General features: G+C 48.8%; 2 protein-coding genes across 6 annotated transcripts in view; one reads left to right on the forward strand and one right to left on the reverse strand.

Annotated features, from left to right (window-relative positions):
• Positions 1-13,023, reverse strand: part of DCLRE1C (DNA cross-link repair 1C) — a 221,405-nt gene that overhangs the window by 81,189 nt on the left and 127,193 nt on the right. The window contains exon 1 of one of the 2 annotated variants that reach the window (XM_063926919.1): positions 3,062-3,202. The exons of the other annotated variant lie outside the window; for it this stretch is intronic. Coding sequence (XP_063782989.1) covers positions 3,062-3,170 — 109 coding nt within the window. The 5' untranslated portion in view covers positions 3,171-3,202. Of the gene's footprint in view, positions 1-3,061; positions 3,203-13,023 lie in introns of those variants that run through there. 2 annotated transcript variants of the gene reach the window in all.
• MEIG1 (meiosis/spermiogenesis associated 1) overlaps positions 3,533-13,023 on the forward strand; it is a 114,306-nt gene continuing 104,815 nt past the window's right edge. The window contains exon 1 of one of the 4 annotated variants that reach the window (XM_063926926.1): positions 3,533-3,704. The gene's annotated coding sequence lies outside the window, so the exon portion shown is untranslated. The remainder of the gene's footprint in view (positions 3,705-13,023) is intronic. The other 3 variants (XM_063926923.1, XM_063926925.1, XM_063926924.1) reach the window with 3 other exon arrangements.

A 13,023-nucleotide genomic window follows, 5' to 3' on the forward strand; every position in this document is an offset into this window, starting at 1 on the left:
CAATTGGCCTCCTTTCCAGAAGTTCAGACCTTCGTGAAAGGCGTATCGCACATCCAACCTCCCTTTGTGCCCCCTGTGGCACCATGGGATCTTAACGTGGTGTCGCAGTTCCTTCAATCTCATTGGTTTGAGCCTTTACAGGAGGCAGAGTTGAAATTCTTTACTTGGAAAGTGGTCATACTGTTGGCATTTGCATCCGCAAGGTGGGTGTCTGAATTGGCGGCCTTGTCTCACAAGAGCCGTTATTTGATCTTCCATGAGGATAGAGCAGAATTGAGGACTCGTCAGCAGTTTCTGCCGAAAGTGGTTTCATCGTTCCACTTGAACCAGCCTATGGTGGTGCCAGTGGCTACTGACGCCTTGTTGGAATCGAAGCTTCTCGATGTAGTAAGAGCTTTGAAAATTTATGTCACCAGAACGGCTCAGTTTAGGAAAACAGAGGCTCCGTTTGTCCTGTATGCACACAATAAAATTGGGGCTCCTGCTTCCAAGCAGACTATTGCGTGCTGGATCTGTCATACTATTCAGCAGGCTCATTCTACGGCTGGATTGCCGTTACCGAAGTCAGTGAAGGCCCATTCTACCAGAAAGGTGGGGTCATCCTGGGCAGCTGCCCGAGGGGTCTCGGCTTTACAACTTTGCTGAGCGGCTACTTAGTCGGGTTCAAACACCTTTGCGAAGTTCTACAAGTTTGATACCCTGGCTGATGAGGACCTCATGTTTGGTCAATCGTAGCTGCAGAGTCATCCGCACTCTCCCGACCGTTCTAGAGCTTTGGTATAAACCCCATGGTTCTTGAAGTGTCCCCAGCATCCCCTAGGACGTATGAGAAAATAGGATTTTAATACCTACCGGTAAATCCTTTTCTCTTAGTCCGTAGAGGATGCTGGGCGCCCGTCCCAGTGCGTACTGTATCTGCAGTTATTAGTTATGGTTACACACATGTTGTGTTACGTTTATGGTCAGCCTGTTGCTGATGTTGTTCATGCCGTTGACTTGCGTTGTTGAATGCCATGTTGCACGGCGTGCTTGAGGTGCGAGCTGGTACGTATCTCACCTTTGTTTAAAAATATATCCTTTTCCTCAAAATGTCCGTCTCCCTGGGCACAGTTCCTATAACTGGAGTCTGGAGGAGGGGCATAGAGGGATGAGCCAGTTCACACCCCTTTGAAAGTCTTAAAGTGCCCATGTCTCCTGTGGATCCCGTCTATACCCCATGGTTCTTGAAGTGTCCCCAGAGTCCGTAGAGGATGAAGAGAAAAGGATTTACCGGTACGCCTCACAGTAGAGCCCCTTATTCACATTATATCACACTGAATTGCTCCTTATTCACATTACACCGCACCTTATTGCTCTTTATTCACATTAGACGACACAGTAGTGCCCTTTCTATATGCAACGCCACATAGTAGAGCACCTTATACACATAATGCCACACATTAGTAATGCATTTATACACAATTCCACACAGTAATGCCCCTTACACATGAGACACATTAATGTCCTTATAAACATAATTTACCTTACACATTATGACAACCTTTATTAATGCCCTTTTACACATAATGTACCTTACACATATGCCGCACATTATTAATGCTCTTATACACATAATGACACACAGTGTCCACTACACATTTGCTGCACATTATTAGTGCCCCTATACACATAATGACACACATAGTGGCCCTTTACACATGTTGCACATTATTAATGCATTTTTACATAACACACATAATGCTCCTTACACATATGCTGAACACTACTGCACAAACAACCCACTCACATGCACACAGCACTCACACTGCCACTAACACTGTGACCTCTGCTTCTGCTTGGATACAGATGTGTCCTCACAAATCTTGCATCAATGCTAACGTTGGGCACCTTTTTTTTAATGGAAATGCATCTTATTTGCATTGCTACGTGGCTAGAATGCACAAGCAGCTTCTGCTGATTAAACTGATTTGCAGCATGCCTATATACTGTGTGAGACTGTGGCTGTATCTGCATATGAAATGCTACATACAGAATATAGGCATGCCGCATATCATTTTAATCAGCAGAAGCTGATGATGCCCCATGGCATATCAAATGCCCTAGGCAATTGCCTAGTTTGCCTATGCCCGGCTCTGGCCTACGGCATCAACTTATGCTGGCCATACACTAGGTCGATATCGTGTATGAATACACGAAATCGACCTATAATTCGACCCATTGCATGCACATCGTGTATGTTAATAGGTGCGAATACGATGCAATGCAACACGGGTTGCATCAGCTGATCATACGTGCTGCATACATGATCAGCCTATCCCGGCCCCCCGCAATTGCAGAGGTACGATAGATTGTACGGTGCTAAATCGAGCTGTAGTAATGTATGGCCAACATTAGAGTCAGCTCTGTCTGTCAGCAATTGATGGCGAAGAACCACTGGATTTCCTCTATCAATGGCGCCATGCCCACACACTCATCTTACTGGCCAGCCCCATGTAGGGGTCTGTCAGCCCCAGGAAGAGAACATGCTGCTGCTCTGACTCCTGCCCCATACACAGAGCATAGCCTGTCAACTTCTCGATCCGCTGCGCTCACCATAGGTTACTATTCCAAATAGTTAACGTGGACCTACTGCATTATGGGAAAGGTCCTCTCCACGAAGGGTAACGAGAGGCTACCGCAAGACGAGTACCGGCAAGGTTGATTCTATTTCGGAGTGGGAGAAGGGACCTTCTGACGTATCTAGGGGAGGAGACACGTCACCAGGGGAAGGAGCTACGGGCAAACAGGGTACCCCGAAAAGTACCCTCGCGGGCTCGCTTCGCTCTGATTACTAAAGGTAATAGTTGGTGGCGTGGATAGTAGAGGAACCATCCCGCTGGCCTTGCTCCTCCCCCTTGTGTTGTGACTCCTCCCCCAGACGGAAAAGGTCCCTTAGCCCAGTTGATTCTAGCATCTACCGTACCGGCAACGGCACCATCAATGAGGAAGAGCTGACCTGTAATGTAAAGAGGACCCGAGGGCAGGCCTGATCAGAAGTTACCTGTGGGCGGCTTACACTCACCCTTGTGGCAGTGGGACAGGAAGTACGCCTTAGCGGAGAGGTTCTCCCTGTCGAACTTGTCTATGGACATAGCGGGATACTCTCTCATGCGGCCCTGGAAAGAGCTCATGGCGGCGGCACAGACCGTAGCGATAGCCTTCAGGTACCGGAAGCAGCATTTGCGGCTGCTACTTGGAGACTGGACACCGCAACAACCAATCAGCGCCCTGCCCTCTGTATAGGGCTCCCACCAGCCAATAAGACGAGGGCGTCAGCTCTAGAAGCAGAGTGCAGGTAATTCTACCATAATGGATGCGGTTGGCTGTGCAGAGAGTACAGCGCTCACAGAGACACCACAGCCCCGCTCACATACATCCCGCTACTAGTCACAGTGACCCCGGATCCCGCGCAGGGATATGTCTCATACAGCAGCACAGACCGGAAGAGAGCAGCCCCTCTCTCTCTCTCAGAAAGTTGCATTCATCACTTATCAGCTGACCAAGAACACAGACCCTCATTGGCTTCTGCAACTACCGTGCGGGCCCCGCCCATTTTGTGTTGGTGTGTCCGTTTCCCCTCCCAGAGCAGCGCGTCATGAGTTGCTAGGATACCGGAGACTCGTCCTGTAACAGCCGCTGCTAGGTGCCGCTTCCCAGAAGCTCCGGTAAGAGGGAGGAGCACGTCCCGGTGCTAGTTGAGATTCACCTCTGGGATAATCAATATTTTACACGGGGTTGTGTGCAGTTACTTGGGCAGGGAGTCATCGCACATACGGTGTGATTAGCCGATATGTCCTAACCTCTCAACAGGGCTGGCAAAATAAATCCTGGGGCCCCCCTCTGATTCTATATGATTTTAATTTTTATTTGTGTGTGTGTGTGTGTGTGTGTGTGTGTGTGTGTGTGTGTGTGTGTGTGCGCACACACACACACACACACACACACTTACATGTGTGTATAGAGAGAGTGAGATAGATAGATAGATAGATAGATAGATAGATAGATAGATAGATAGATAGATAGATAGATATATGGAACCACACAGACTAGCAGAAGAACGGGCAGCACTCCACGAATTATAAATCATGAAAACAGCTACATCAGTTTAGTTCAACGTTTCAGGTGCCTGACAAAAGGTGCTAAGTAAAGGCATCTGAAGCTTTGAAGTAGCTGATGTAGCTGTTTTCATTATCTATAATCCATGCCATGGAGTGCTGCCCATTCTTCTGCTAGTATATATATAGTGAACCAGTTAGATTCTATACACATATGAATCTTCCCCATATTCGAATATCTGAATGTCAGACTCAAGCTGATGATATATGAGGTATGGTCCTCGCTGTATCAATCAAGTCCCATTGAAATATTGAAACGTTGTTCATACATCTTTGAATGACCTTTTATGTGCTGATAATATGTTCTGAAATGAAGAGATTTTACCCCTGATGAAGTCTTGGAACAAGACGAAACGCGTTGGATTATTTATCTATCTATTATCTGATGTTACCTCCGAATCTACAATAAGGAGAAGGAGGAAATTGTAGTGATATATCTACGCTTTTTCCTCATAACTACAAACTGATTGTTCAAATTGTGCGACAAATGTAAATGTATCAAATCTGTATACTTATGAACATTTGTGTCGGGTTTATATGTTGTTTTAATAATAAGAATTTACTTACCGATAATTCTATTTCTCGTAGTCCGTAGTGGATGCTGGGGACTCCGTCAGGACCATGGGGATTAGCGGCTCCGCAGGAGACAGGGCACAAAAATAAAGCTTTAGGATCAGGTGGTGTGTACTGGCTCCTCCCCCTATGACCCTCCTCCAAGCCTCAGTTAGGATACTGTGCCCGGACGAGCGTACACAATAAGGAAGGATCTTGAATCCCGGGTAAGACTCATACCAGCCACACCAATCACACTGTACAACCTGTGATCGGAACCCAGTTAACAGTATGATAAAACGTAGAAGCCTCTGAACAGACGGCTCACAACAATGACAACCCGATTTTTTTGTAACAATAACTATGTACAAGCATTGCAGACAATCCGCACTTGGGATGGGCGCCCAGCATCCACTACGGACTACGAGAAATAGAATTATCGGTAAGTAAATTCTTATTTTCTCTAACGTCCTAAGTGGATGCTGGGGACTCCGTCAGGACCATGGGGATTATACCAAAGCTCCCAAACGGGCGGGAGAGTGCGGATGACTCTGCAGCACCGAATGAGAGAACTCCAGGTCCTCCTCAGTCAGGGTGTGACCCTGACCAAGTATTAGCTCGGCAAAGTTGTAAAGCCGAGAGCCCTCGGGCAGCCGCCCAAGATGAGCCCACCTTCCATGTGAAATGGGCATTTACATATTTTGGCTGTGGCAGGCCTGCCACAGAATGTGCAAGCTGAATTGTATTACACATCCAACTAGCAATCGTCTGCTTAGAAGCAAGAGCACCCAGTTTGTTGGGTGCATACAGGATAACAGCCAGTCAGTTTTCCTGACTCCAGTCGTCCTGGAAACTATATTTTCAGGGCCCTGACAACATCTAGCAACTTGGAGTCCTCCAAGTCCCTAGTAGCCGCAGGTACCACAATAAGCTGATTCAGGTGAAACACTGACACCACCTTAGGGAGAAACTGGGGACGAGTCCGCAGCTCTGCCCTGTCCGAATGGACAATCAGATATGGGCTTTTGTGAGACAACGCCACCAATTCTGACACTCGCCTGGCCGAGGCCAGGGCCAACCGCATGGTCACTTTCCCTGTGAGATATTTCAAATCCACAGATTTGAGCGGTTTAAACCAATGTGATTTGAGGAATCCCAGAACTACGTTGAAATCCCACAGTGCCACTGGAGGCATAAAAGGGGGTTGTATATGCAGTACTCCCTTGACAAACTTCTGGACTTCAGGAACTGAAGCCAATTCTTTCTGGAAGAAAATCGACAGGGCCGAAATTTGAACCTTAATGGACCCCAATTTGAGGCCCATAGACATTCCTGTTTGCAGGAAATGCAGGAACGACCGAGTTGAAATTTCTTCGTGGGGCCTTCCTGGCCTCACAACACGCAACATATTTTCGCCACATGTGGTGATAATGTTGTGCGGTCACCTCCTTCCTGGCTTTGACCAGGGTAGGAATGACCTCTTCCGGAATGCCTTTTTTCCCTTAGGATCCGGCGTTCAACCGCCATGCCGTCAAACGCAGCCGCGGTAAGTCTTGGAACAGACATGGTACTTGCTGAAGCAAGTCCCTTCTTAGCGGCAGAGGCCATGAGTCCTCTGTGAGCATCTCTTGAAGTTCCGGGTACCAAGTCCTTCTTGGCCAATCCGGAGCCACGAGTATAGTTCTTACTCCTCTACGTCTTATAATTCTCAATACCTTGGGTGTGAGAAGCAGAGGAGTTAAGACATACACCGACTGGTACACCCACGGTGTTACCAGAACGTCCACAGCTATTGCCTGAGGGTCTTTTGACCTGGCGCAATACTTGTCCAGTTTTTTGTTCAGGCGGGACGCCATCATGTCCACCTTTGGTCTTTCCCAACGGTTCACAATCATGTGGAAGACTTCCCGATGAAGTCCCCACTCTCCCGGGTGGAGGTTGTGCTGAGGAAGTCTGCTTCCCAGTTGTCCACTCCCGGAATGAACACTGCTGACAGTGCTATCACATGATTTTCCGCCCAGCGAAAAATCCTTGCAGTTTCTGCCATTGCCCTCCTGCTTCTTGTGCCGCCCTGTCTGTTTACGTGGGCGACTGCCGTGATGTTGTCCCACTGGATCAATACCGGCTGACCTTGAAGCAGAGGTCTTGCTAAGCTTAGAGCATTGTAAATTGCCCTTAGCTCCAGTATATTTATGTGGAGAAAAGTCTCCAGACTTGATCACACTCCCTGGAAATTTTTTCCCTGTGTGACTGCTCCCCAGCCTCTCAGGCTGGCCTCCGTGGTCACCAGCATCCAATCCTGAATGCCGAATCTGCGGCCCTCTAGAAGATGAGCACCCTGTAACCACCACAGGAGAGACACCCTTGTCCTTGGAGATAGGGTTATCCGCTGATGCATCTGAAGATGCGATCCGGACCATTTGTCCAGCAGATCCCACTGAAAAGTTCTTGCGTGGAATCTGCCGAATGGAATCGCTTCGTAATAAGCCACCATTTTTTTTTTTTTTTTTTTCCAGGACTCTTGTGCAATGATGCACTGACACTTTTCCTGGTTTTAGGAGGTTCCTGACTAGCTCGGATAACTCCCTGGCTTTCTCCTCCGGGAGAAACACCTTTTTCTGGACTGTGTCCAGAACCATCCCTAGGAACAGCAGACGTGTCGTCGGAAACGGCTGCGATTTTTGATATTTAAAATCCACCCGTGCTGTCGTAGAACTACTTGAGATAGTGCTACTCCGACTTCCAACTGTTCTCTGGACCTTGCCCTTATCAGGAGATCGTCCAAGTAAGGGATAATTAAGACGCCTTTTCTTTGAAGAAGAGTCATCATTTCGGCCATTACTTTGGTAAAGACCCGGGGTGCCGTGGACAATCCAAACGGCAGCGTCTGAAACTGATCGTGACAGTTCCGTACCACGAACCTGAGGTACCCTTGGTGAGAAGAGCAATTTTGGGACATGGAGGTAAGCATCCTTGATGTCCAGGGACACCCTATTGGTTCGCTATCACTGCTCTGAGTGACTCCATCTTGATTTGAACCTTTGTATGTAAGTGTTCAAAGATTTCCCATTTAGAATAGGTCTCACCGAGCCGTCCGGCTTCAGTACCACAATATAGTGTGGAATAATACCCCTTTCCTTGTTGTAGGAGGGGTACTTTGATTATCACCTGCTGGGAATACAGCTTGTGAATTGTTTCCAATACTGCCTCCCTGTCGGAGGAAGACCTTGGTAAAACAGACATCAGGAGCCTGCGAGGGGGAGACGTCTCGAATTTCCAATCTGTACCCCTGGGATACTACTTGTAGGATCCAGGGGTCCACTTGCGAGTGAGCCCACTACGCGCTGAAAATCTTGAGACGACCCCCTACCGCACCTGAGTCCGCTTGTACGGCCCCAGCGTCATGCTGAGGACTTAGTAGAAGCGGTGGAGGGCTCTGTTCCTGGGAATGGGCTGCCTGCTGCAGACTTCTTCCCTTTCCTCTATCCCTGGGCAGATATGACTGGCCTTTTGCCCGCCTGCCCTTATGGGGACGAAAGGACTGAGGCTGAAAAGACGGTGTCTTTTTCTGCTGAGATGTGACTTGGGGTAAAAAAGATGGATTTTCCAGCTGTTGCCGTGGCCACCAGGTCCGATGGACCGACCCCAAATAACTCCTCCCCTTTATACGGCAATACTTCCATGTGCCGTTTGGAATCTGCATCACCTGACCACTGTCGTGTCCATAAACATCTTCTGGCAGATATGGACATCGCACTTACTCTTGATGCCAGAGTGCAAATATCCCTCTGTGCATCTCGCATATATAGAAATGCATCTTTTAAATGCTCTATAGTCAATAAAATACTGTCCCTGTCAGGGTATCAATATTTTCAGTCAGGGAATCCGACCAATCCACCCCAGCGCTGCACATCCAGGGTGAGGCGATCGCTGGTCGCAGTATAACACCAGTATGTGTGTATATACCTTTTTAGGATATTTTCCAGCCTCTCAGCTGGCTCCTTGAGGGCGGCCCTATCTGGAGACGGTACCGCCACTTGTTTTGATAAGCGTGTGAGCGCCTTATCCACCCTAAAGGGTGTTTTCTGGCGGGAAAAGGTATACCGCCAATAATTTTCTATCGGGGGAAACCCACTCATCATCACACACTTCATTTAATTTATCTGATTCAGGAAAAACTACAGGTAGTTTTTTCACACCCCACATAATACCCTTCTTTGTGGTACTTGTAGTATCAGAAATATGTAACACCTCCTTCATTGCCCTTAACATGTAACGTGTGGCCCTAAAGGAAAATACGTTTGTTTCTTCACCGTCGACACTGGAGTCAGTGTCCGTGTCTGTGTCGACCGACTGAGGTAAATGAGCGTTTTACAGCCCCTGACGGTGTTTGAGACGCCTGGACAGGTACTAATTTGTTTGCCGGCCGTCTCATGTCGTCAACCGACCTTGCAGCGTGTTGACATTATCACGTAATTCCTTAAATAAGCCATCCATTCCGGTGTCGACTCCCTAGAGAGTGACATCACCATTTCAGGCAATTGCTCCGCCTCCTCACCAACATCGTCCTCATACATGTCGACACACACGTACCGACACACAGCACACACACAGGGAATGCTCTGATAGAGGACAGGACCCCACTAGCCCTTTGGGGAGACAGAGGGAGAGTTTGCCAGCACACACCAAAAACGCTATAATTATACAGGGACAACCTTTATATAAGTGTTTTTCCCTTATAGCATTTTAATATATATATACATATCGCCAAATAAGTGCCCCCCCTCTCTGTTTTAACCCTGTTTCTGTAGTGCAGTGCAGGGGAGAGCCTGGGAGCTTTCCCACCAGCATTTCTGTGAGGGAAAATGGCGCTGTGTGCTGAGGAGAATAGGCCCCGCCCCCTTTTCGGCGGGCTTCTTCTCCCGTTTTTCTGAGACCTGGCAGGGGTTAAATACATCCATATAGCCTCAAGGGCTATATGTGATGTATTTTTAGCCATAAAAAAGGTATTATACATTGCTGCCCAGGGCGCCCCCCTCAGCGCCCTGCACCCTCAGTGACCGCTGTGTGAAGTGTGCTGACAACAATGGCGCACAGCTGCAGTGCTGTGCGCTACCTCATGAAGACTGAAAAGTCTTCTGCCGCCTGTTTCTGGACCTCTTCAATCTTCGGCATCTGCAAGGGGGGTCGGCGGCACGGCTCCGGGACGAACCCCAGGGTGAGACCTGTGTTCCGACTCCCTCTGGAGCTAATGGTGTCCAGTAGCCTAAGAAGCCAATCCATCCTGCACGCAGGTGAGTTCACTTCTCTCCCCTAAGTCCCTCGATGCAGTGAGCCTGTTGCCAGCAGGACTCACTGAAAATAAGAAACCTAAAAACTTTTTCTAAGCAGCTCTTTAGGAGAGCCACCTAGATTGCACCCTGCTCGGACGGGCACAAAAACCTAACTGAGGCTTGGAGGAGGGTCATAGGGGGAGGAGCCAGTACACACCACCTGATCCTAAAGCTTTATTTTTGTGCCCTGTCTCCTGCGGAGCCGCTAATCCCCATGGTCCTGACGGAGTCCCCAGCATCCACTTAGGACGTTAGAGAAAAATTTTTATGTTAGTATTTGTTATCTGACGTAATTTATCCGGAGAGTACTGTAAGGGTCCGTTTTTAGGTAGGGCGTTGATATAACTCCCTTGGCGCCATCTCCTCTATTTCGTTTTATATATATATATATATATATATATTTCTCTGACGTCCTAGTGGATGCTGGGAACTCCGTAAGGACCATGGGGAATAGCGGGCTCCGAAGGAGGCTGGGCACTCTAGAAAGATCTTAGACTACCTGGTGTGCACTGGCTCCTCCCACTATGACCCTCCTCCAAGCCTCAGTTAGATTTCGTTCCCGGCCGAGGTTGGATGCACACTAGGGGCTCTCCTGAGCTCTTAGAAAGTAATAGTCTTAGATTTTTTTATTTTCAGTGAGACCTGCTGGCAACAGGCTCACTGCAGCGAGGGACTAAGGGGAGAAGAAGCGAACTCGCCTGCTTGCAGCCGGATTGGGCTTCTTAGGCTACTGGACACCATTAGCTCCAGAGGGATCGACCGCAGGCCCAGCCTTGATGTTCGGTCCCGGAGCCGCGCCGCCGTCCCCCTTACAGAGCCAGAAGCAAGAAGATGGTCCGGAAAATCGGCGGCATGAAGACTCTGTCTTCACCAAGGTAGCGCACAGCACTGCAGCTGTGCGCCATTGCTCCTCTCACACACTTCACACTCCGGTCACTGAGGGTGCAGGGCTCTGGGGGGGGGGGGGGGCGCCCTGAGGCAGCAATAAAAACACCTTGGCTGGCTAAAATACCTCAATATATAGCCCCAGGGGCTATATATGAGGTAAATACCCCTGCCAGAATTCCATAAAAAGCGGGCGAATAGGCCGCGAAAAAGGGGCGGAACCTATCTCCTCAGCACACTGGCGCCATTTTTCCCTCACAGCTCCTGCTGGAAGGAAGCTCCCTGGCTCTTCCCAGCAATCTACAGTACCAGTAAGAGGGAAAAGAGAGGGGGGGCATTAAATTTGGCAGTATATATATTTTATTGAAAAGCAGCTATTAGGGACATAACTCAGTTAGTCCCTGTATATATATAGCGCGCTGGTGTGTGCTGGCATACTCTTACTCTGTCCCCCCAAAGGGCTTTTTGTGGGTCCTGTCCTCTGTTTGAGCATTCCCTGTGTGTGTGGAGTGTGTCGGTACGGCTGTGTCGACATGTTTGAGGAGGATAATGATGTGGAGGGGGAGCAGATGCCTTTAGCAGGGATGTCACCCCCTGGGGGGCAGACACCTGAGTGGATGAGTTTATGGCAGGAAATGAGTGCACGTATAGACTCCTTACATAAAAAATTTGACGACATGCCGACTGTGGGACAGCCGAGTCTTCAGCTCGTGCCTGTCCAGGTGTCTCAAAAGTCATCAGGGGCTCTGAAACGCCCGCTATCTCAGATGGCACAAGTAGATGTCGACACGGATACTGACACCAGTGTCGACGACGATGAGTCAAATTTAATGCCCGTTAAGGCCATTCACTGCATGATTGAGGCAATGAAAGAGGTGTTAAATATTTCTGATTTACATCCAGGTACCACAAAAAAGGGTATTATGTTTGGGGAGAAAAAACTACCTGTAGTTTTTCCCCCGTCAGATGAATTAAATGAAGTGTGTGAAGAAGCGTGGGCTTCCCCTGATAAGAAATTGGTAATTCCTAAGAAGATACTAATGGCGTTCCCTTTCCCGCCAGAGGATAGGTTACGTTGGGAAACACCCCCTAGGGTGGATAAAGCGCTCACACGTTTGTCTAAAAAGGTGGCACTACCGTCCCAGGATACGGCCGCCCTTAAGGAACCTGCTGATAGAAAGCAGGAGGCGATCCTGAAGTCTGTATATACACACTCAGGCATTATACTTAGACCAGCTATTGCGTCAGCATGGATGTGCAGTGCTGCCACTGCGTGGTCAGATAAACTGTCAGAAAATATTGACACATTAGACAGAGACACGATTCTGCTAACAATTGACCATATCAAAGACTCAGTCTTATACATGAGAGATGCACAGAGGGAAATCTGCCGGCTGGCATCTAAAGTAAGTGCATGATCCATCTCTGCTAGGAGATGCTTATGGACTCGCCAGTGGACTGGAGATGCAGATTCCAAAAGGCACATGGAAGTTTTGCCTTATAAAGGGGAGGAATTATTTGGGGATGGTCTCTCCGACCTAGTTTCCACAGCAACGTCTGGGAAGTCAGCATTTTTACCCCATGTCCCCTCACAGCCTAAGAAGGCGCCATTTTATCAGGTTCAGTCCTTTCGGACCCAGAAAAACAAGCGGGGAAAAGGAGGGTCTTTTCTGTCTAGAGGCAGAGGTAGGGGAAAAAGGCTGCAGCAAACAGCAGGTTCCCAGGAACAAAAGTCCTCCCCCGCTTCCTCTTCCAAGTCCGCCGCATGACGGTGGGGCTCCACAGGCGGAGCCAGGTACGGTGGGGGCCCGCCTCATGAATTTCAGCGATCAGTGGGCTCGCTCACAGGTGGATCCCTGGATCCTTCAAATAGTATCTCAGGGATACAAGCTGGAATTCGAGGCGGCTCCACCCCACCGGTTCCTAAAATCTGCCTTGCCGATTGCTCCCTCAGACAGGGAGGCGGTGCTAGCAGCGATTCACAAGCTGTATTCCCAGCAGGTGATAATCAGGGTACCCCTACTTCAACAAGGCCGGGGTTACTATTCCACACTATTTGTGGTGCCGAAACCGGACAGTTTGGTGAGACCCATTTTAAA

The sequence above is a fragment of the Pseudophryne corroboree genome, chromosome 6 (assembly GCF_028390025.1).
Source record: "Pseudophryne corroboree isolate aPseCor3 chromosome 6, aPseCor3.hap2, whole genome shotgun sequence".
Classification (NCBI taxonomy): domain Eukaryota; kingdom Metazoa; phylum Chordata; class Amphibia; order Anura; family Myobatrachidae; genus Pseudophryne; species Pseudophryne corroboree.